Source organism: Glycine soja, chromosome 18 (assembly GCF_004193775.1).
Source record: "Glycine soja cultivar W05 chromosome 18, ASM419377v2, whole genome shotgun sequence".
In the NCBI taxonomy this organism is placed as follows: domain Eukaryota; kingdom Viridiplantae; phylum Streptophyta; class Magnoliopsida; order Fabales; family Fabaceae; genus Glycine; species Glycine soja.
Genome location: NC_041019.1, coordinates 4,008,343 through 4,032,020, shown reverse-complemented (window position 1 = coordinate 4,032,020; position 23,678 = coordinate 4,008,343). Strand labels below are relative to the sequence as shown.

Here is a 23,678-nt window from a genome sequence, read left to right as displayed (position 1 = left end):
TTATGACCTACTATCCTTACCTTCCCGTCAAGAAACTTAACTATAGTTTGATGATATTAAGTTAAATGGTTTGTTAGTGAAAAAATTTGTACTCAATCAATTAAAAATTATTGTTAATGATTAACATAGTTATTGTAAAAGTTAATTATACATGATAGTATATGATTAAATGATGGTGAAACTATTTTACACCCTTCTGTTCATAGGTTATTTTTCTGTAGTCTTTTGTTCATAATAATAAATGAAATACAAAGTGTATTTCAATACCTCAGAATATGGCTAAATTTACAGCGTTCGGTCATAGCTACGGCCTACTGGATCCTAATTCTTTTTTTATCATGTAATCTGACTGGTATAAGTATGATGGTGGGGTTTCAGTGGCAAAACAAGCAACTCAAACAAATGTTTCCATGGCCGCATAATTGGAAGTAATCACCCGGTGAAATTTGATCATAATGGAAGAATGCTTTGAATATGTAATAATTCGTATATAGTATAACATTGTTTTTTTATTGGATTTGAGAAAACGCTAGTGACTTTTTTCTTTATTTTGACCCTTGTACACAAATTTACAATATATTAACTCCCTTGTGGATATAATGTTTTTGGAAGAATTGGCACGTGCTTCTTCACCCTGCATTCTTCATTTATATTACGGCGGCAAACTATTACAACTCGTATTGTTGTTCCCGTGCAATCTCTATATATTCCCATCCCTCACCAGTCACCACCTTGGTGTCCTTGGTCTGCCCCTGAAAGACCCTCTGGTATATAGATAAATGATTAGTTCTTCAAACTAGCTATAACGCTAATCTAACGTGTACATTATGCTTTTTGCATGCTTGTTATGCCTAAGTTAATATTACTTCATCTTTCAATTGTCAAATTGGTTATTAATGAGTAAAATGAAAATTAAATGGCTAGGCTAATATCCCCTTACCTAAAGGTGGTAGCAGTTGTTCGTGATGTTCCCCTTAGACTGAGTTTCTTAAATGGGGACTCAGATTCATCAGGTATTTCAATACGCAAGGCTTCTTCCTCAATGGCCTTTGCCAGTTTCTTGTCATCTTAGGCATTATGGAAACACCCTCTTTTCTTGGCATCATTGACTAGATTTCTCCATAGAGAGTCACCACTGCTTAAAGTTTTTTCATTCCCTAATATCCATAGGCAATGTCTGCACAAATTAAACCCAGGTTTTAATCAACTTATGTCTGTTCTCTGAACTTGAAAGAAGCAATGCATGAGTATCTAACATACCTAGACCGAGTCAGTGCCACATTAGCTCTTTGCCGGTTGTCAAGGAAACCTATTTTTCCATTCCCATTTGATCTCACAGTGGAGATTATTATTATTATATCATCTTCACCACCTTGAAAGCCATCAACAGAACGAACACTGACAGAGAAGTTAGGATCCTAAACCAAATTTTGCCACGTAATTCTTTCCTGGATTTCATACACCTGACCATTATATGGAGATATGATTCCTATGCTAACTTTCTTCCCTGTACTCAAAAACTCTAGCAAAAAAAGGAACAATGTCATGTACATGGTATGCTATTGTTTCCAAAAGAAGTTTTCTTATTTGAGATTGATACAAATAACGATTCACAAACACATAATTGGACACTAGAGAAGGAGGGAGAAAAAAGTAACCATTTTCAAGGCTTTCAATAATCTTGCAAACAGCAGCAGCCTCGGCCATGTTCTTCCAACCGTGTTACCCTTGGCTATGTTTATAAATGAGTAGGAGTCATACATTTTTCCTTCAAGGGAACGCCTGTTATAGCTCATTTCTCTGACAAAAAGGGCATCAGAAATTTGTTTCTCATAGAACTCCTTATTGGGGAATACGCTGATGGATGGGTGCATTCTGTACTGAACATTAAGCAGATGCTTCTTATGTCCCAACGATACCAGCCTCTCAAACAAACTGCTTCCATATTCAGCCTCTTGAGAAACCTAAAATTTGATCATTATAATCATATTAGAAACCAATCCTTAATTATGCACACAATCCAAATCACAAAGAATGACAAAAAAGCAAGTACCTGACTTTTGACATCAATAACTAGGAATTCTACTGGTGTCATTCCATCCGTGAACAATTTAGTAGAACTCGCAGCAGTACAGAAAATCAGGCGTGCACTCATCAAGTAAAATTTTGCCATTTCATATTTGTCAGTAATGTTTGGAAGTGAAGTTGTCTGAGAAAGTGATTTCAGTTTGACAAGGCACTCTTCCTTTTTTATGCCTAACCTTCCAAGGCAGTCAAGAATGCTTTCTCCATCATCACAACCATCAGAAGTTTGCTTGAACTTGGCTTTACTCAGAAAGTTTTCAAGAGAACTTAGCAAATCAAGGGCTACAGGTATTTTCTTTATCTACTCTAGTGGAATTAAAGAAGTTGGTAGGTGTGTATGCAAGGTTCGCATGTATTCCTTGAGTTGCTGTCTATTGGAACACAATCTCTGCATAAAATATTGCTCCAGTGTCATGATACTTGTCCTTTTTTTATCCTTATACAAAAGGTATTGCTCTTTAATGCAACTGGATTCCTTCTTCAAAAATTGCACTAATGTCAGAGGATCATCATGCTTTTCATTAAAGTACTTCTGCCTGGCAAATTCTTCCAATGACTTAGACTATTTTCTCATTCACGCTTACATGAATCATATTGCTGTTAAGGGTACTCAAGCAACTAGATCATTGATTCCAATGAATTTTTCCATCCAGAACACTTGAAAAGATTGCCTACACGAAAATCGAGAAAGACATCATGGAGGCACCAGTAACTGTCTACTTTCATTCGAGATCTATTGCCAAATACAACTATGTCACGAATGCCAAATGTATCACACTCGAGTGACTCCTTAACTAAATTCTGCAGGCGAGCAGCCACTTCCAACACTGCAGTATTAGTTGGAGCACATGCTAATGTTCTGGTTTTTAACTTGAGCAGGGAAAATAACAAGGAAGCCACTGTCTTTGTTTTGCCAGTCCCTGGTGGCCCCCAAATAAGTTTAATAGTGTCATTATGATGAGTGATGACATTTCCTCGAAGTAACACAGCTTACAACTGCTTCTTTCTGGGATTGATTCAGATTTTGAGACCGGATTATGTTTTGTACACTAGAACAAGCTACACTATGGTTTTCCCCAGAAAAGCAAAGTTGGCAGTTTTCTCCATTCTGTAAAATATAAAGCAAGAAAGAATTAGTAGTGAATAAATAGTATTAGTTGGATCTGTAGAAGACTGAAATTTTCTATGACCAATTTAGTTGGATCTTTCCATCACTTTTAATGTTGTGTACTAGTTTGTCGACTCTGATGGAAAATGTTGAGAACCAACATAAGGAGTTCTACTATGTTGCTTAATGTATAAGCCTCCATAAAACAGAAAACATAAATAATATGAGTTTAATTAACATAGTTAAGCAATCAAAAATGATAATTTGGTATGATTCTTTTTAAGATAGTTTAATTTAATTAACATAGTTAACAAAAAATAATATGAGTTTAACTAACATAGTTAACAAATCTTAATTAAATATTTTTTATTAATAATGCTAACATATTAATTTCTTATAATCAATAATTGATAAAGAAATATAAAAAATTTAAAAATAAAAGAAAATCCTAACCAAGATAAACTTTTGGATAAAATATGTTTGGGGTCTTTCTAAAATTTGAAAAGTATTAATTTTATTTTTATAAAAAAATTGTATTAATTTGATTCCTGTCAAAATAAAACATATTTTTACTGGTTTTTAGACTAATTTTGTTAATTGATAATTTGACGTGCCTAACAAATTTACACATATAATTTGCTTACAAATGAATTAAAAAATTTGTCGCAATTGAAACCCCCAAAATAAATTAAATAATTTTTTGCCGTTAAATACTTTCAAAAATTATAATTTTTTTACCACTTTGTATGCGATGTTTCACACTTCCTGATGAGATTCGGGAGGAAGACAAAGCAACCATGAATTTTAATGTCTTCTAAATATGTCTGATAAGATAAAGAGAAAAAATAATTTTGTTAACTACGTCAGAAAACAGTCTAACAGATTTATCACTGAATACCAATAAAAATATGTATTATTTTTACATAGATCAACCTAATAATTTTTTTTTATAAAAACTAAATTAATATTTTTGAAATTTTATAGGATGTTAAACATATTTTATCCTAAACTTTTGAAGAGTTTTTTTTTCTGAACTAATATGGAGAAACTCATGATCATTTTGCTATTATTTTCTATGTATGAGCTTGGTTTCTATGCATAATGTTTTTGCTACACTAACACAATACACATGTTATAAAATATACTATATAAAGTTAGTTAATTAGTTTATACACAACACATATTTACTAGATCTTAACCAGTGACCGTGATAATAAAAAGTTAGTAGTAAAAAAATAAATTAGTGATTTCAAATTATACAATACCCATAATAAATACTTAAATATTCAAAATCATTGAAAAAATTTACAAAAATCATATTTTCCTTATAAATGAGTGTGTACAAATAAAGTAAAAAAAGTTTAGAACTAATAATTAATTAAGGATGTTGGTTAATGAATTAATAAATAAATTTTTTTAAAAAAAATACGGTGCAACTGCCTTGATAATTATGGTGAAGTATTCTGATGACACTTTTTATTTTTACTTTTAATTTCTTGATTGAGGTACTATTTAACATTTTCCTCTAATCAAAGTCAAGAAACTATAACTCTGTTAATTGAGTATGATACTGAATTATTATAAAACTCGAATATTGCTTTCGCTACTGAATTCTCCACTAATCAGAAGAAGAATAACTTGATTAATGGTATTTCAAAAGGACTTCAAGAAAAAAAAATGATTGAATGAAAATAGTTAGGAGTATAAAATGAATTATGATTTATAAGCAAATAATCATTTGGAGTATAAAATGCAAACATTGGCTTTATGGAAGACTATACTATAGGATGACTTTTGGTTCGTCCTTGGTCAATTTTTACTTTTCAGGACAGGGCAAGGACGAAATTTGAAGTAGACTACGTACTATACGCGTATGTATTAATATAAGTGCCTGCGTGTTTAGTTAATGTAACATTGCTTTCTTTTTTTCTTAAAGTATCACTATTATTATTACTCCATTTTAGTACGTGTAATGTAAAAAATAAATGTTTATTTTTATATAACTAAAATTCATAATTAATAAATTTTTAATATATAAGTTGCATTATAATTAAATTCATGATAAATAAATATTTTTAAAATATAAATTAGATTTTATATTTAAAATAAATAGCTTATATTGTGACACAAAGTTACTTTTAATTATTTGATAATTTTAATTTAAAAATATGAGATTAAGATAAAACATATGTTTCAGTAAGGATGAGAATAAATTCTAAAACCCTCTTGTTAAGCTAGCAAAGGCTAGGAGGTGCCTCTTAGTAGTTTATTTTTTTTCTTTAAAGATTGACGTAAGATTAACAAAATCTTCTAATTTTATGGGTTTAGTGAAGGGGAGGAATAACTAGATTTTATTTTAATTTTTTTAGTGACTACAAATATTATCTACAAGAAACAATCATGTTTGAGATAGATAGAATTTCTATAGCCAACAAATTCTATTTTGAACCCAAAACTCAAAACTACTTATTAAACTGGAAAAATCTCACATCCTCTCATCTACCCACTCACAGATTTTATTTTAATTTCAAGTATGATACCAATATCACTTTTACAATTTAGTGTAACTTGACTGTACCGTTTGGTAATGCAATTTTATAAAATCTGAATTATGGTCACTGAAATTATCTTTTAAAAATAGTAGTTCACATGTTTATGTTTTTCAGAATCTTGATCTTTATCGTTGAAGGTTTCGTTCTATGTTTCTCACTTGTTGAGATTTTAACCACAATTTATTTTAATTGAAGTACTGTTCCTTGCATTTTATTAAAAATTGCCCCTCCCGTTTTCAAATTATTAAGTTGGCACCTTTTCCCCCCATCGAAATGCTTTTCAATTTATGAATACGAACTTCTGAACTTTACAACCCTACTACTTCAAATATAGAGATCAATGACAATTAATTAATCAAATCATATAATGGATTAAACGCGTATAATTTGTTTGATCTGATTAATCAATCGTCATTAACCAATTCTTTGCATATGACCTAAATCTGATTAACTACGGAAAATTTCCTCATTCACCTTTGTTGTTTCATCTTGATGTTTATATACATGCAAGTGCATTAGAAACAGGCAAATCAACAAAAACACAAATGACAAAAAAAAACTATATATTAGAAACAATCAGCATGTAGCAAAAGAGGCCATCCCTTACACCAACCTTATGCCTGTTATCTATATTTATGGAGGATTTGACTCTTTTTAGTTCACTACATAGAGGAAAATGCGACATCTCAATCATTAATGAAAAAAATCAACACAGGAGATTTTAACAACTGTATGGTTTGTTGGACAAGTTCATGTAACATCAACTGTTGATCTTATCAATGATTGAGATCTTTTACTTTTCTCTCTAAAGTGAAAGCTTACTCTAGAAGAGTTAAATCCTTGCAGAAAAATGAGTCACGCACCATACTCTGCTTCTTCCTTATCATGTCAGAAATATAGCAAAGGCAAACCCAAAAGAGACATTATCTTTTACTTAACCTATGACTGTATGCATAGAGTATACTCTTCTATACTTATATACACAATTGCTATTGACCTTGCAGTTGAAGCAGATGTTTTCCCAAACTTAAAATTCAGTATTGCTCTCCATACCAAAGCTACATGGTATAGGGTTCCAAAATCCAATATTTCTGAAAAATGAAAATGAAAGTATCATCATCTGCCTCAACATCAATAAAAAAAAATGAAATAAACAATGTGAAAGGTCATGAAGAAACGAAATTGGAAAGCTCAAGCAAATCATTCTTGCGAAAGTATAAGAGACTCAAATTTTGATTTCTTATTAGTTTTAAGATGGATATACAAAGTGAGAAACAAAGATCAATATCTCATTTGGATTAGCAAAAGGAAAGACTTACTTTAGAATTTAGAATTACCACGACAAAAAATAAAATCTAAACATGACAACAACATTGAAGTCCCAAAAAGGCAAAAATGAAAAACTTACCCGTAACTTCTGATTGGTTGAAATTGAGAGTAAATTACTCTGACTTCTTCTGTACTTTAAAAACCTTCACTGAAAATATGCATTGGAATCCCTACATACACCTCTCAATTTTTTTACATATTTTTTTTTCTAAACAGAGGAGAGATTTGTGTAACAGAAACAAAATTTAAGTGAGGTGAGTAGTATACTATTGATTCCAATTTATGTCCCTCAGTCTGAGCGAAGAAAATTGGTTACATAGAAATTGCATGGGATCAGCTTGTGGAAGATTATAATTGGATAGATGATTCGAACTCTTGTATGAGATGTCAACATCCCTCACCAAATTGGATACCTCAGACAATGGCAAAACATCCCAAATCTTTAAAACTTGAACATAATTTGAGTTCTCCTCTAGAACATCTATGGTCCATGCAAGATAAAGTGACTCATTGACTTTATACAGCTCCAACTGTTGGGAAGAAGTATCATCCAAAACTCTAATATTTATGTTCCGGTGAGGCTGACGCCAACCACTTGAAAGTTGCATCAGCAGGGAACATATTTTCTTGCAAATCTCAGCACTCTTAATTCTTGCCATAGAGATCAGAAAACTTTGATTGAGGCAAACCTATAATAAATATAGATTGTCACAGAAACGATTAAGAATACATGAAAATAGTAAAGCTGTTTAAGAATCGTCAGAAGATTTTCATTCACTGTATCGGTCATAAGGGTTAAAGAGCAGCTAAAATTCATCAATAGCTTCTCCTAATTCCTCAGGAGAAAGAATTCTAACTTTAGCACAATTTTCTGCATATGATAAATACATTGATTTGTTATGTGAGAATTTTTTGGGTTTTAGTTGGAAATGTTCTCTATCTCTTGGGTTATGTATGCTTTTGGGAGATTTAACTTGAGACTTATTATGGCATGTTTAATAATAAAAATAAAAATAAAGGTGCAAGAAGAATTTCAAGCAGCATACCTTCCACTTTGCTTTCTTAAAGAGCAGAGAATTCAATTTCAATAGATCACTAACTTGACCAAGCTCAATCACGGAAGTTGCAATAGCATCAGATAACCTCTCATCCTCATCAGCATTATGATAACACCCTCGAGCCCTAGCATCAAGGATTAATCTCTCCCAAACAGAGCCACTATTCATCAAAGTTTCACTATTACCTACTATCCAAAGGCAATACCTGTATAGATAAGGAAAAGTACATCCATAATTAGAACATATGTAGAACAAATAGTGTGTACAATATCAGGGCACATATCATACCTTGCTCTTGTTAAAGCAACATTAGTTCTTTGAAAATTAGAAAGGAATCCCACATATCCCATGTTATTATATCTTACAGTGGATATTATTATCACATCCTCTTCACCACCTTGGAAACCATCAACCGTGGAAACCTTCAGGGAAAAGTCATTATCAACATTACCAACAAACCTTTTTCCAAGAGCATCTTGTATGGCAAGAACTTGAGCTTTATATGGTGATATAACACCAACACTAACAGTCTGTTTTCTAGAAGCTGATTCTGTAAAGTATCAACAGATGATAACAACAACCCCACAGTTAGGATAAAAGATATATTCATAAATTATATGGATAAAGAAACTCATCACAAACATTTATATTTCAGTCAGTTACTTTTGTTCATACTCATATATTAGATCACATTATAAAATTACCTTTATAGAGGTTGAGAACAATCTCAGATACCACAGCTACTTCCACCATATTTTTTCGGCTATTCCCTTCATCGAATTCATCTTGTCCATAAGCAACATTTATGAAAGAGTAGAACTTAAACATATCTCCATGTAGAAAATGCTTCTCATGGCTTCTTTCTTTAACACTAGGAGAATCCAAAATCTGTTTGTCATAGAATTCCATATTTGGAAACAAGCTAATGGATGGATGCATTCTATATTGAACATTGAGAAGGTGTTTTTCATGACCCAAAAGAACCAGCCTTTCAAACAAACTTCTCCCGAACCCTGCCTTGCCAGAAATCTGCATATTCATAAAATTTTCTAGATGTTGAAATATTTTTTCCATAAATTTCATAGAACAAAAAATGACAGACATTATAACAAACATGCTTGCATAGACATTAGACAGGAAGTCAGGAGTTAACAAGACTGGAACATACCTCACTTTTGACTAGGGCAGGCAACTGTTTCTCATCTCCAATAAGTACAACATGACGAAGACCAGGAAGTTGTAAAGGTATATTTGACTCACATTCTTTGAGTTGAGCAGCTTCATCTATAACTAACATTTCTAGTCTATAATGTTCTACTGCATGCAATCTAGCGGAGCTTGAAGCAGTACAAAAAATCATGCGCGATCTTTTGATACAAAAGTTTTTTATTGTATATTCATCAAAAAAATCAGGAAGAATAATCTTTTGAAGTGATTTCAGCTTTGTAAGGCATTCTTTCCTGGCCTTATACAATTGTTGATCAGTAATGGAATTGTTTGATAGCATCTCTGCAAGGACTTTAAGCAAATCAAGACATTCAAATAAACATTTCACCTGTCTTAATGAAATAAAAGAAGTTGGCAAATGAGTACACATATCCACTGCAAATGTCCTCATCCACCTCCGGATATAATTCAATTTTTTGTTGACAAACTCATGAAATGTCAAAATTTGTATTTTGTTCTCACGAAAAAGAAAATCCTTCTTCTCTTGCTTATCATATTTACTTTTGTTTGCCTCCTTAAAACACAACCTGTTTTCTCTTAAAGTTTTATTAATTATTTTCATCCACTCATTTTGCTTACAAATTTTTGAATCCTTGGACATATGCTTCTTCTCTTGCTTTGTTTGTTGACTTGCAATTGCATGTAGTTCATTCTCTTCTTTCAAGCAATCATCATCATCATCTATCTCATAATCCCTCTTTTCCTCACACTTTAAATATTCACGATACTGCTCTTCAGGATTTTCAAGTAACAATATCACCTGTTCTAAATGATGTTTCCAACCAGACAAGGGAGCAAAGCACTTGGCAAGAATATTTGCACGGTAATCAAGAAATATATCAAGAAGATCATCACGATCGTCAATACTCATCCGCTTTCTGTTTCCAAATAATACTATGTCTCCAAGACCATAAGTGTGATAATCAATGGACTCTGTCACTAGCCTAAGAAACCTAGATGTCACTTCCAGTACTGCCACATTAGTTGGAGCACAAGTAAGTGTTCTGCATTTCTTTTTGAGGAGGGCAAATAGTAATGAGGCAACTGTTTTTGTTTTCCCTGTCCCTGGAGGACCCCAAATCAATTTCACAGTATTTTTGTGAGAGCATTCCCTTGCAGCTAAACAACTTAAAACGCCCTCTTCTTGAGCTTTGTTTAAATCGAATAAGCGAATGGCAGCACCAATCATTGATCCATCATCAGTGTGCCTTTGAAATGAGTAACATTGAGCACAATTTTCCCCAACCTGTCAGAAGAAGCAACAGCAATTAAAGTACTTAAATCATTTAATGAATAAGTAATCTTCTCAAGGTATGGAATAAAATAAAAGGGAGGGGGTTGATAATACAAAAAATCTAGCTTCATCTGCTAATCAGTCGTACAGTTATATCATGAACTGTGATATTGCAAGGTATATATCTATAACAAAAGGCAGAGAATAAATCACTGTTCTTACAGCAGAATCAGGTTGGAGCAGTTGCTTGCTGACATGGATGACTGGACCATCTGGATCTGAGTTCAGAGCATTCCATATACGCATATTTGTTGTTAAACTAAAAAGATAAAAAGCAAAACCATATATACCATATATATATTTGTCATCCTCTTGCCAGTACATTTCCAATTTAATGGGCTGTGAGGCTAGTATTTGAACCTCAAAAACATTTTCATCGTCATTTTTCTTTCTAACCTTCCTAATTAAAGCAATAAGATAGGAATTTCCATGCTTGTTCAAATCATCAATGCATGTTGGCCTCTTATCAGTCAAAGCAATGAGATGTCCAACCTCAGGCTCATAAACATCCCCTTTTTTATCACTAGCTACTATTGTTTTCATTTCTATCTGGTATAACAAATCATGTGGAGGTGAGTAATCTTCAGACAAATTAATGTCAGTTATTTCACACGCCGGAGCTTCTGACAACATCTTCATGCTTGAGCATAAATCTGTACGAGTTTCCTCAATAAGTGGAAAAATAAATGATTTCAGATAGTGACTTACTGACCAGAATGCCGTTGGAATTTGCCTCACCTATTAAAACATACAAACATGATAGTTTTAGAAGCTAATTATGTACAAAAAGCAAGGAACTTCCAGTATGTAATGAATGTTGACTGCACAATCAGCTATTTATCAACTTTTTAGCAAAACGTAAATGCTCAGTACTCAGTCCCACAACTTCCTGTAGGAAATCTTTTGGTTTACACATAACTCATTACACATACAAACATCAATATATATATAAAAAAATGCATATTGTTCCCGTCAAAGAACATACTCAGTGATCACTGCCTATGTATTGAGTGTGTCCTCTAGAAACTACTATATATTTGACCCATGTCAGACGATCCAATTTAAACAGTCCACTTATGTTGTCAAACAAATTGAACTACACCAACACTTAGGAACAAACAAACTGAATTACCACAACACTTAGGAACAAACAAACTGAATTACCACAACACTTAGGAACAATCAAGGTTTTAAAAAACGGTCCACGACCGTGATTTGGACCGCAACATCAAGATTCTTTAAATGTCCACGACCGCAAGTGGGACCATATCGGCCGTATTTGTCCACGATTTACCACCATATCAACAAACATGACGAAAATACAGTGTGACCGCAACCGATATTTAAAACCTCGAACAATGTAAAGAGAAAATTTTGAAATATTACACCAACTCTAAGGAACAATGCATGGGCCAAACGAAACACAACAGCAATGCAGCGATAGACAGAAAATTGCTGAAACCCTACTACCCTAACTGGACAGTAACATTACAAAAAAACTCATACATTAACCAAATTCCATGAGAATTTTATAGTACAACTATAACCTAAAACTAGTAGTGGTGTTTTCAAAAAAAAAAAAAAAGTAATCGAGGAATGAATGATCATATAAATAACAGTTGAATATGTGTAATAGGCATGAGCAACCTGACCTTGTCTTTGTAAAGATCATTGTTGAATATATCCCCAAGAGACCAAGAAAATATCAATTTCAAGAAGCCTTCACTATTATTTTCCATCACTTGGGTTTCCCAGAAAATTCAATCACAGAAATCCAGTGATCAGTGAGGGGAAAGAGATATAAAGGAATGAAGTTTTGAATTCGCGGGTAATGGAAAATGAAAGAGTATTGAAGAAAAGGAACAATCTGCGGTGCAGAGAATAGCAAAGACAGAAGAACGGTAGAGCAAGTTAGAGCGGCAATTGGGCTAATTGGAGTGATGTCAATTTTTAACGGGGTAAAAATATCCATTTATCTAAAAATAATTGATGAAAATCCTCTTTAAAGAATTCTTATCTCTTACACTTCTTTTTTTTTTTTTTTACTACGAAATATTCATCAACTAATATATTGATTAATGATTAATGTCTATTGAAGAAGTTGACTCTTTTAGTCAGATTTTTTTATTTATATTAGTGAAACTTTGTGAGTAAGCTGTAAGTGGTACATATATAAACACCCTTAAACCTTGAAGTTTATCTTGATTTTGATGAATTCTCTATAATCAACTCATCTAAATTTTTCAATACAAAAAAAATCTCTAATTTTATAGGGATTTTTTTTATTTTTAGAATGAATTGTCATTATCTCCTTTAATTATTCTTATATCTTTTAACTTAAATATTAAGGGAATATTTATTTTACGGAATCATTTTGCATTTCTAAGAAAATGAAGGTGGAAATGTCTATTTTATTTATTCTCATGTTTGTTAGGATGTTATCATAAAATATTATTGAGTATATTTTATTTGCAGGACATTTTCATGTTTACACAACTTTTATTCTTATACTAACGAGATAATAAAGTTATATTTTCATGAGAATGTGAAAAGTTATTTCCTAACTCCACTAACTTTCATTCTTACTTTTATTTTTCATTTATTATTCTAAAAATTAAAAAATATTTCTATGAATGTTAAAAGTTAACCAAACTAATTTTTATATATGCCACAAAATAACATTCATAACTACAATATTATTGGGATCGTGATTCACAAAAATGTAAAATGATTTCATAATCCTAATTTTTCTATCTTTCATTTGATTTAAATTTTAAACTCTTATATCATTTATCAGTATTCTTTATATTATCAAGATACCAAACTATTATTCCTCCATTTAAATTTTATTGTCATTATTAATTGGAATTGCAAGAACTGAAATGATTAACTGGAATAATTACTAAATTTTAATTATTTTGATTGTCTTGGCGATTATTATATTTAGATATATTTAATGTTTTTATGTAAGTAAATTTATTAAATTTCACCAAAGTCATTTGATATATATTTAATTTAATGACATGATCGGAATAATTTTTTACATTTTATAATTAATAATTATGATCAAAGTTTTCACTTTTATGATAGACAATTATAATCATAAAATTCATATATTATATTTGATTCGTATATTCCACAGGCTAATTTATAATTCTTTAAAATAATTTGAAGGTTGCATTTATAGTAAATGTTTTAAAAATGATTAAATTTAAAAAAATGTTTCTAAAATTTATTGATAAAGTTTCGTTTCTTTACTAAGTTTAATTGTCATGCATGTTAGTCTAAAAAATTATATAGATAACTAATTAAGAATTATGATTGGGATAACTTTAAAATAATTATTATAAACCTCAATAAAGTAATATATGAATGAATAACAACATTTACCAATAAAAGAGAGAATAACAGTGTAAAAAATATATATTTAAATTAAATTCATGTATAGAGAGTTGGGGGGTTCATTAAAGTCTACTATAAATCATTTTATCTCTACTTTGCCTCCTATTTGACTTGAAAATCTAACAGTTGAAGGGCTCATTCTTGGAGGAACGAATTCATTGAGCAAATTTTCAATCCAGTACAAGCTGCTCAAATTCAATCTCTGCCTCTTTTGAGCATCTCGGATATGGAAACGCCATAGTGATAAAGTATGGAATTATTCGGAACAACCAGTGTTGATGCATCATCTTCCAGCTCCTGTTTTTCTCAAATGTGTTATGGAGAGAAATAACTATTTTATCACTACTCCTAATCTAATATAAATGAGTAGTATAATTTTTTATCTCCCGTGACAATTTTTTTGATTTTATGGTATTTTTGGTTTAAAATGAAAATTTTGAATAACAGAAAAACGATATGAGCTCCTTTGTTTTCGACAAACCCTCCCTTCCTCTCAAACACAAGTTGACACCTTCTGATTTTCTTGGCACAAGAATCTTCAACATGGACGGAAACACCTGGAAGTTTCAGTCCTCACCTCAACAGCAGTACAAGACAACATTTTCCAACATTTCACATTCGACAACATTTGCAACAAACAGTTTCGCGAGCCGTTGCCGTAACGAGAGGTATGCAATTAATTTGAGTTTGTAGTTTGATGTTTTGTCGATAATACATGGACTATGGAGTATAACTTAACTAATTTGAGCCGTTGCAGTTGCCATTTTTCTTTTATTTTTCCTATTCCAGTGGTCAATTTCTTCTTCATATAATGACGGGAAAAAGACATAAGGGAAACCAATTCATTTCACTTTCAAGAAAAAACTTTGGAGAGAACACGGTTCTAAAAAATCTTACTTGCTTGCAAAACAAAAGTTTTGGACGGAGCTTCATATCTTTCAGTTTTTTATTTTTTATTTTTTTAAACTGGGTCGTGGTGACTTTACGGTAATGTTGTGGCTTTCGTTTTGTGGGTCTAAATATGATCTATCCATGGTCACAATTATCCTTTTCCTTTTGGTTTTTGTACTCTGCATTGTGCAAGCACATGTCATCATGGCGTATACATGTGATATTCTTTTTTCTTTAATGTTTAACATGAATTACTTATTTTGTTGTGGTTAATTTCATAGCTTACATGATCGACATCTCGGATACAGATAAATTCATGCTATTCCCTGGTTTGGTTTCTTATACCATAGTAATAAAGAAAGAGAGAATTCTGATCCAAAATCTGAGACATTATTGTTCTTAAACCAGGTATGTTGGATTAGTAGAAAAAGATGATGGCAAGTGTTTTACTACTTTGTTAAGTCAGAAAATGATCCTCTAATGCTTTGGCTAACTGGTGGTCCTGACTGCTCTTTATTTTCAAGTCTTGCCTTTCAAATAGGTAATTTTTTAGATACAAACTTTTTATGTTAATTCCTATAACAACAATAACTAGATTTGGATTTTTTTTACTATTACCCTTCTATTTGACCAACTAATTCCAACCTGTGTGAACTCCTATATATGTTGTATTACTCGATCTGGATCTGAACCTGAATTACCCTATGGCAAAAGCTGTTTTGGAAAATAGTTTTGTCAAAAAACCTTACATGTGTTTATTGTAACAATCTGTAGTTTTGACAGTTTTAAAGAGGCAAAAAAGAGGTAAGAATGAAAAGTCAATTGATGTGCTTTAAAAGGTTATACCATTTTCAGTTAAGTTGAAATATGAAAGGCGTGCTTCAGTTTCTTTCAAGACAAAGCATAGGTAGGAAGTCTACATGCTACTTGGAGAGAAGCTTTGACAAGTACATCTAACTCTAAACTCACATGGAAGGTATTCATGTTTTCTTAATTCTTTTATATTTTTTCTATTTATTTATGCTTTACTAACATTGGCATGTTCTCTGCTCATGTATTATTTCACTAATTTCTGATTCTAATTTGTGCTTCCCAATATAATATAAAATCCCATGATATGTGTTGGATTGAAGATGAACTTACTGTCGCAGCCCTATGGAAGAAGCTTGAAGACTCACCCTCTCCTTCGTTGAAATCCCAATATAATATGAATCTTTTGGTATTCATTGAAAAAGATAAGGACCCTATCTTCTACTTTTGTTATGTTTCACGACATTTTGCATGAACCCTGGCATGATGTCTTGGTTGCTTTAAGTAAAAGAATTATTTAGATGTCATGTGAGCAGAAGTTTAAATTTCAAATTGAATGATTTTTTCCTGGATTTTTTATTTGTCATTGGTAGTAGCCATTTTTGGCTGATTTGAAGAGTCTTCAACTGTTTTTTCGGATCAACACATTATAAAAGAATGGTAATGATATTGAGAATCATTCCTTTATTCTCAATGTTTACCTTATGGAAGTAGATAGATTGTCATATGCATATTTGGCGGAAAGGGATTATAGAAGTTAGCATTTAATGTAATTTTTCATTAAATTCATTTTTATCTATTGTGGATAAAGTTTGATGTTCACATAAATTATGTGGATACTTCACTTTCATTTTTTATTTCATTTTTTATTGTTTGCCCATTCTTGGAGGGAATATAGATCACAAAAAAAATAAATTCCTAGGGAACACTTTATTTCCTTAGGATGTTTTTGTTCTTCTATCATAATCATAATACATCCAAATAAGGGATCAAACAGTTTTTTCACCATTAATTTCCAATATGTTTGTTGGATGAATAATATTTGCATTTCAAACTCATTCTTTTTTAGACATGCCTTCCTTGGTAGGCAAAGTAGGAATTCCAAAGTGCAGGTTGCAATTTGGAGTGAATAAGGGTGGCTGAAATTTTCAGCTTTTCATTTTGATCCCATTTTTTTTCTTTAACTTCACTATTATAACTTCAATTGAGCAGATTCCCGAGACATCTCAATTACAAATTATTGTTTCCCAGTCACCATTGTTTTGCACCCAAATTTTTTACTATTTTTGGATTTTGATTGTTTCTCATCCTATCATATATAACAAAACTCTCAAATCAACTATTTTAAGCAATTACAATTTTTTTACTTTAATTCAACATTATTTGGTAAGATTTAAAAACAACACGTTGGGATACATTGAAGACTAACTTTTTTTCATATCCTCTCTATTCCTTTATATAATTTTATAGATATAAATATTTTCTTTTGCCATGCATTTTAGTAGTACTGATTAGTTTTTTAAGGTTTAAATATCTTTTTTAAAATTTGTTGATTATTTTTTCAAATTCCTTCAAAAAATATTATTTTTATTAGTCATTCAAATTTTAAAAAGTTATTTTTAGTATATATATATATATATATATATATATAAAAGAGTAGTAAATATATAAAAAAGTATATAAATATATAGAAGAGTAGTCTAGTAAAATTATTATTTTAAATATATAAAAGGTATAGACAAGTTAAATGATCAAAATAGACATTTTATATTATAGACATGTAACTTGATAAGGGGTAAAATGAAAATTTTGATAAAAAAATTATTTTTCACCTTTTATTTTTTATTTGTATTTCTAAATCAAACACGAATTGAAAAAGAGAGAGGTGATATGGTATGGTAATGTTGGATGGGTTTGTCTAATTAAAGCTTTTTTTGTAAATAACCGAGTAATAATGATGAGACATTTGTTTTTATATTATCGCATTGAATGTTGCTTCTGTTATGACCTTTCTTTTTTCTTCTGTCATAGCATGTTAACGTTCTCTGCGGTTGCTCTGCACTCTTTAGGCTCTTTTCCTTAAAAACACTTTACACTCTATCAACTTTTTCATTTTTAAAATATATTGAATAAAAATTATGCTTAATTTTGTTTTAAAATATAATAACAGATATATCAGTTTTAATAACATAAAAATTTTTATATGAAAGTTTATTTAAAATCTTAGTTTACGTAAAAAAAACTGTATCATTAACTAATCATGATTTTTTTTTCGTATAACATAATAATTATTATAAAAATTAATGATTTTTTAAATGTAATTACTATAAAAATTAATAAATTTATCATATATGATAATTTTATGATTAAATAACAATATAATTTGTGCATATATTATTCACTTATTAAATTATAATTGGAGAGGGTAAAATTATCAAAATTTATAAGTCATTGTCATTCATTTTAAAAGAATATATAGATATTTGCTTTTTTTGTAAATAACCGAGTAATGATGATGAGGCATTTGCTTTTAATATCACGAGATGACTTTCTTATCCAAACCCAAAGACAAAATATAATAATAGATACAATAGTTTAGTAGTATGAAAAATTTTATATAATAGATATAACAATTTTAGTAGTATAAGAAATTTTATATGAAAGTTTATTCAAAAGTTTAATTTCTTTTCAAAAATTTTGTATCATTAATCAATCATAGATTTTTTTAGTAAACTTATAAAATAATTATTATAAAAATTGATAAAAAAAATTCAATAAACTTATTATAAAAATTAATAAATTTATCATATATGATAATTTTGTGGTTAGATAATAATATAATTGTGCACATATTATTCATTTATTAAATTATAGTTGGAGAGAATAAAATTAACAAAGTTTATAAGTAATTTTCATTCATTTTAAAAGTATATATGAATATATAGAATAATATAGTTTGCTAAGACTTTCTAACTCCACGAGACCTTCTACTATTAAGGGATGACAACCTTATCCAAACTCAAAGACGAAATATAATAATAGATACAAAAATTTTAATAGTATAAAAAATTTTATATAACAGATACAACGGTTTTAGTAATTTATAAGTCATTTTCATTCATTTTAAAAGAATACATAGATATATTAAAAAGTATAGTTTAACCTTCTAATTTCACGAGTCCTTCTAATACCACGCGATGACCTCTTTATCCAAACTCAGAGACGAAATATAATAATAGATACAATAGTAGTTTTTAGTAGTATAAAAAATTTTATATAATAGATACAACAGTTTAAGTAATATAAGAAATTTTATATGAAAGTTTATTCAAAAGTTTGATTTCTTATCAAAGATTTTGTATTATTAATCAATTATAATTTTTTTAGTATAACTTATAAAATAATTATTATAAAAATTAATAAATTTATCATATATGATAATTTAGTAATTAAATAGCAATATAATTTGTACACATTATATTCATTTGTTCAATTATAGTTGGGGAGAGTAAAATTATCTAAGTTTATAAGTCATTTTCATTCATTTTTTTAATAAATAAATTGTTGGTCCAATTATATGACTCCAATAATCCTATATTATTGATACATCCCTTAAATTAGGACAAAATGAGAATTTTAAATGCTAGAAAGAGAAAGATAACAACAAAATAAATACATGGGATAGGAGGTAACCTGTTATGTATGGAAAGAAAGTGGAAATGGAGATGCCCATCTTTTTAGTGATCCAACTCCTTTTATTCATCAAAAAGTAATTGTGATTTTTTATATTTTTTCTTACAATTTTTATACTTTTTGGCATGTTTTACTTTTTAGTTTAACAACAATTTTAATAGTAAAAAAAAATATAATGAAGTGGAGCGACCCATGCGTATGCACAGATAACTAACTAGTTTTACAACTAAAAAAGTAAAATAATTATGATATTCTTCATTTCTCCCATTTCATCCTGATTATAGAGTATATAAAAAAAATACTCACAATCTCTTCTACCAGAATTATAACAAATTTCTTTTAGAACCTACCTATATGAGATACTATCTATTACTATCATTAAAAGACAAATAAAGAAATATCAACATTAATAATGGGCCTAAGAGGACCTAAGGATAGGAGATGGATCATAACAAAATGCAATGTTGATGCTGCCATCTTTGAATTTGACAATTTGTTTGGAGTTGAGATGTGCATTCGTAATCATAGGTGAATTCATCAAAGCCAAAATATCCTTCATACAAACAAGGATGCTTGTGCCCTCTAGAAGCTGAAGCATGAGCACTTTACCAAGCTATTAGGTGGATTAATGATCTTGGTATGCATAATGTTGTTTTTCTGAAATTGGTTGTAAGTTAGTGGTAGACAATCTTAATAGCTACTGATCAAATGGTATTTCTGATTTCAATGTTATTAGCCAAATGGAGGGCTTACTTATCTAATATTTCAAACTAAATGATGAGTTTTACTAGGAGGTAAGTTAATCTTGTTGTCCTTAAGTTAGCGAGGGTGTCAAGAGGTTATACATACTAGAAATCATGTTTTTTTTTAATTGCATTCCTTTATGTATTGAGTCTTTGATTATGAATGAAATGATGTGATCTTCCTTCTTTAGAAAAAAGGAAGGGAGAGTTTAACATCACTATTGAGTGCATAAATAAGTTATCACAAGGTGTTCTAGTTAAGTCTCAAATTCAAACCTTGGATATTCAATAATTCTAAATACTAAATTGTCTGATAACATAAATTGATGCGTTCAATTAATTGTAATTATGATACTATTAATAAGGTAACTTGATTCATTAGTAATTAATTTGATTTTAATTAAAAATAATAATTTACACCATAACTAATTTGATTACTATTAAAAAGGATAACTTGCATTGTATGATAATTAATTCAATTAATATTAAAAGGTAAGTATCTTAAAAAATAGCTAATACATAGAATTAATTACACAACATAAATAAGTTTCCATAATTTCTATTGTATTACGGGGATGCCCTGTATTTGTTGAAAATTTTGCACATTGGAAATGAGTATCCTTGTGTTGTAGGGACATCAAAGATTAGAGTTAGTCTTATAATTTTTTACTATGAAGATACCTTAACAAAAATAAAAATAAAAATAGGGGTATTTTTGTCAAAAAAATGCATTTATGAAAGAGTGAGGGGTTTAAATAGCAATGAGGGGGAGCAAAGCCCTACTCGGTCTGCTTTATCTGCATATCAATGGATCTGGTTAGGCATCTGCTTGGGGCACTAGTGTTTTTGTTGGGACATCCAACAGATTTTTAAAATGCCAAAAATATCCTTATTTTCGGTTATAAATAATAGATTTTATTTTTCATTTTTGCAGCACCTTTTTTTTCTGTAAAATCTAATTCCCTTAATGTAATTCTCTTTCATTAGCCTCCTATTTTGAGCATTTGTTATCTCTAACGATGTGCGTGTATTATTTATGAATATACAATGAAATTGGATAGTTTTTCATTGTCGAAGAAAAAGAGGTGCATAATTTTTTAAAAAAAACATACGGATTATTGATCCATATGACCTTATAAATTGTTAATTTGTATGTTTCATACGGATTGCTGATCCATAGTTTTTTTTAAAAAAATAAAATCAAAAATATTTTTTTAATTTGTTTTGTAGTGTAATTTTTTTAATAGTTTTAGCAATTTTATAAATAAGAATTTTAAATTTTAATTTTTTAAAAAAAAAATAAAAAAGAAAACTCATAAGGATTGTTGATCCGTATGAGTCATATGGATTACAACAATTCATATGAGTTAAAAAAAACTCATAAGAATCAACAATTCGTATGAGTTTTTTTTTGTTTTTTTTTTAAAATTAAAAATAAAACAAAACTTATCGGATCACCAATCTGTATGAATCATAAGGATTGTCAATCCGTATTTAAAGAATAGGTGAAGAACATTTTAACCATTTCTGTGTTATTGGGTGTCCCAATAAAAATACGGGTGCCCAAAGTAAGTGCCATCTCATTATGTTTGATTTTCTGTGGCGCGGCTTAAACCCATAAATATTTATGTATTTATGTATTAAAACAGAAAAAATGAGAGAAAAAATAAATGACATTTTTGGGCTGTGCCTGTGTCTTCGACTGACTTCACCTTTTATTATATCTTCTTCCAGCACTGCGTTGCGTTTGGAAACTCTGATTACTTAGAGATCTCAAATTTTGATTTCGTAAGTTCACTTTTCATTTTCTAGTCTTTATTAATTTCAATGTCACACACACTTATGAAATAGGAGGGTGGGATGGTTGATTTGATTGGAAGGGTTTCAAAGTTATGATCTTTTGCAATGGATTTCTTCTGGGTCGGTTTCAATTTTTTTGTTTATAGTTGTTGTTTGGTACTGTGAAGGGAGATTAACAGTGGGAAGGTGTTGCAGATTGATTTGGTTGTGGGAAGATGCACCCTCCTTTAACATTGCACAAACACCCAATGTGTGCTGAAGTGAGTCTGTTTCATCATCCTATTTTATAATAAATATTATAAATATTTACTGTTTATTATTGTTTTTGAATATTAGTATTAATTTGATTCTCATGGTTATATCATGGGGGATAATGGCTAGCTGTAGGATATTTGATCCTAATCCTAGAAATAGAAGACTTTGATTATGGCCCTATTTAGATAAACTTATTTGTAAGTATTCATGAGAAAACAATAAAAAGATAAAATGAATTGAATTTTTCACAAGTTAGCTCATGCACTTACAAAGTTGTAATGGCTAGGTGGAGCTTTATTTTGAAAGAGCTTCAATTTCCTTTTCCTTTCCTTTGCAGTCCACGGTGGATTTAGGAATCACGTTTGTGAATTTAGAATTTCAGATCACTAAATTTTTCTTTGGTCCTCAAAGTCATCATAATTGGCCTTGCAAATGTGAAGCAATATATATATTTTAATTTAGGCTGTGCCCTTATGCAGATTATTGAGCAGTTTCAAAAGTGTCATATAGAACATCCTATTGCAAAATTCTTTGGTGAATGTACTGATTTAAAAATAAAATTGGATCGCTGTTTCAGAGAAGAGGTGAGCTTTTCTTTCTTTCTTTTTTCTATTTTGTTGATTTGTTGTATTTAAGGGTCTCTGTTGTTTTCCCACAGAAAGCTTTGAAGCGGAAGGCCAACTTTGAAGAGAGCAAAAAGTTGAAGGAACAGTTGAGAGCTTTGAGGAAAGAAAATGCTGCAAGCAGTGGTCAATAGAAGAATCTTTTAAAATGTTGAAAATACGAAATTGTTTTGCAAATTACAATCCACAATTTTGTGCAAGGGCTCGATATGATATGTATCTTGCAGCCTTAAAAGAGGGTTATTGCAGATAATATTGTTTGAAGTATATCTGATGCTCTTGCCTTCAGTGCTCTATCTTTATGCTGCTCACTTACATACCTTCGGTCTTTTTTATAAGAAACTAGTGATAGTGTAAAAATATATCATCACTTCTTTCTTAACAAAAAATAAAAATGAAAGGTAATATATGTGGACAACTATATGTAAAATTTTAAATGAGGATCCTAGAAGATTTAGGTAGTTAAAATTCAAATCTGATTTGATTTTATTCTATGAGATTTTGTTAGCTGATATCAAGATCAGATTATGCATATCTGATTTGATATCAACTATATGTGAATCTTTCTGCTTTATTCACTTCCTGAACAGTTTCTGTGTCCATTCTGGATTGAATACCTGTATATCTTGGTAAGATTAGGGTCAACGGTTTGTGCCTGTCTATTCCATCCATCCCTTCATGGAGTTAGGGCGTGTGTTGTGTCCTTTCCGATGCCCTCAGCTGCATTTCGGAATCAAAGAGTCATGGTGCTTTAGTTGTGGGTTACCAGGGATAAGTTGGACTGCCCTAGTAGATAGGGTGGTAAGAT

General features: G+C 30.2%; 2 protein-coding genes and 1 pseudogene across 4 annotated transcripts; 1 reads left to right on the top strand and 2 right to left on the bottom strand.

Moving 5' to 3' along the window:
* Positions 1-912: 912 nt before the first annotated feature.
* On the bottom strand, positions 913-3,214 carry LOC114396235 (annotated as a pseudogene).
* Positions 3,215-6,291: 3,077 nt separating this feature from the next.
* LOC114395097 lies at positions 6,292-12,596 on the bottom strand. 2 transcript variants are annotated; one of them, XM_028356799.1, is made up of 8 exons: positions 12,306-12,596; positions 10,816-11,391; positions 9,301-10,605; positions 8,837-9,161; positions 8,421-8,682; positions 8,121-8,337; positions 7,154-7,763; positions 6,292-6,836 (listed from the first exon to the last, which is right to left on the bottom strand). In XM_028356799.1, exons 1-7 carry the CDS (start codon positions 12,390-12,392, stop codon positions 7,341-7,343), a joined length of 3,195 nt encoding a protein of 1,064 aa, XP_028212600.1. In that variant the 5' UTR covers positions 12,393-12,596; the 3' UTR covers positions 6,292-6,836; positions 7,154-7,340. The 2 variants fall into 2 exon arrangements, with proteins under 2 accessions (XP_028212600.1, XP_028212601.1); XM_028356800.1 differs by having other exon boundaries at positions 8,592-8,682.
* Positions 12,597-21,850: 9,254 nt separating this feature from the next.
* Positions 21,851-23,166, top strand: LOC114395837 (COX assembly mitochondrial protein 2 homolog). Of its 2 annotated transcripts, none has more exons than XM_028357704.1 (4): positions 21,851-21,980; positions 22,188-22,252; positions 22,727-22,831; positions 22,906-23,166. In XM_028357704.1, exons 2-4 carry the CDS (start codon positions 22,208-22,210, stop codon positions 23,002-23,004), a joined length of 249 nt encoding a protein of 82 aa, XP_028213505.1. In that variant the 5' UTR covers positions 21,851-21,980; positions 22,188-22,207; the 3' UTR covers positions 23,005-23,166. The 2 variants fall into 2 exon arrangements, with proteins under 2 accessions (XP_028213505.1, XP_028213506.1); XM_028357705.1 differs by having other exon boundaries at positions 21,853-21,980; positions 22,160-22,252.
* The last annotated feature ends 512 nt before the right edge of the window (positions 23,167-23,678 follow it).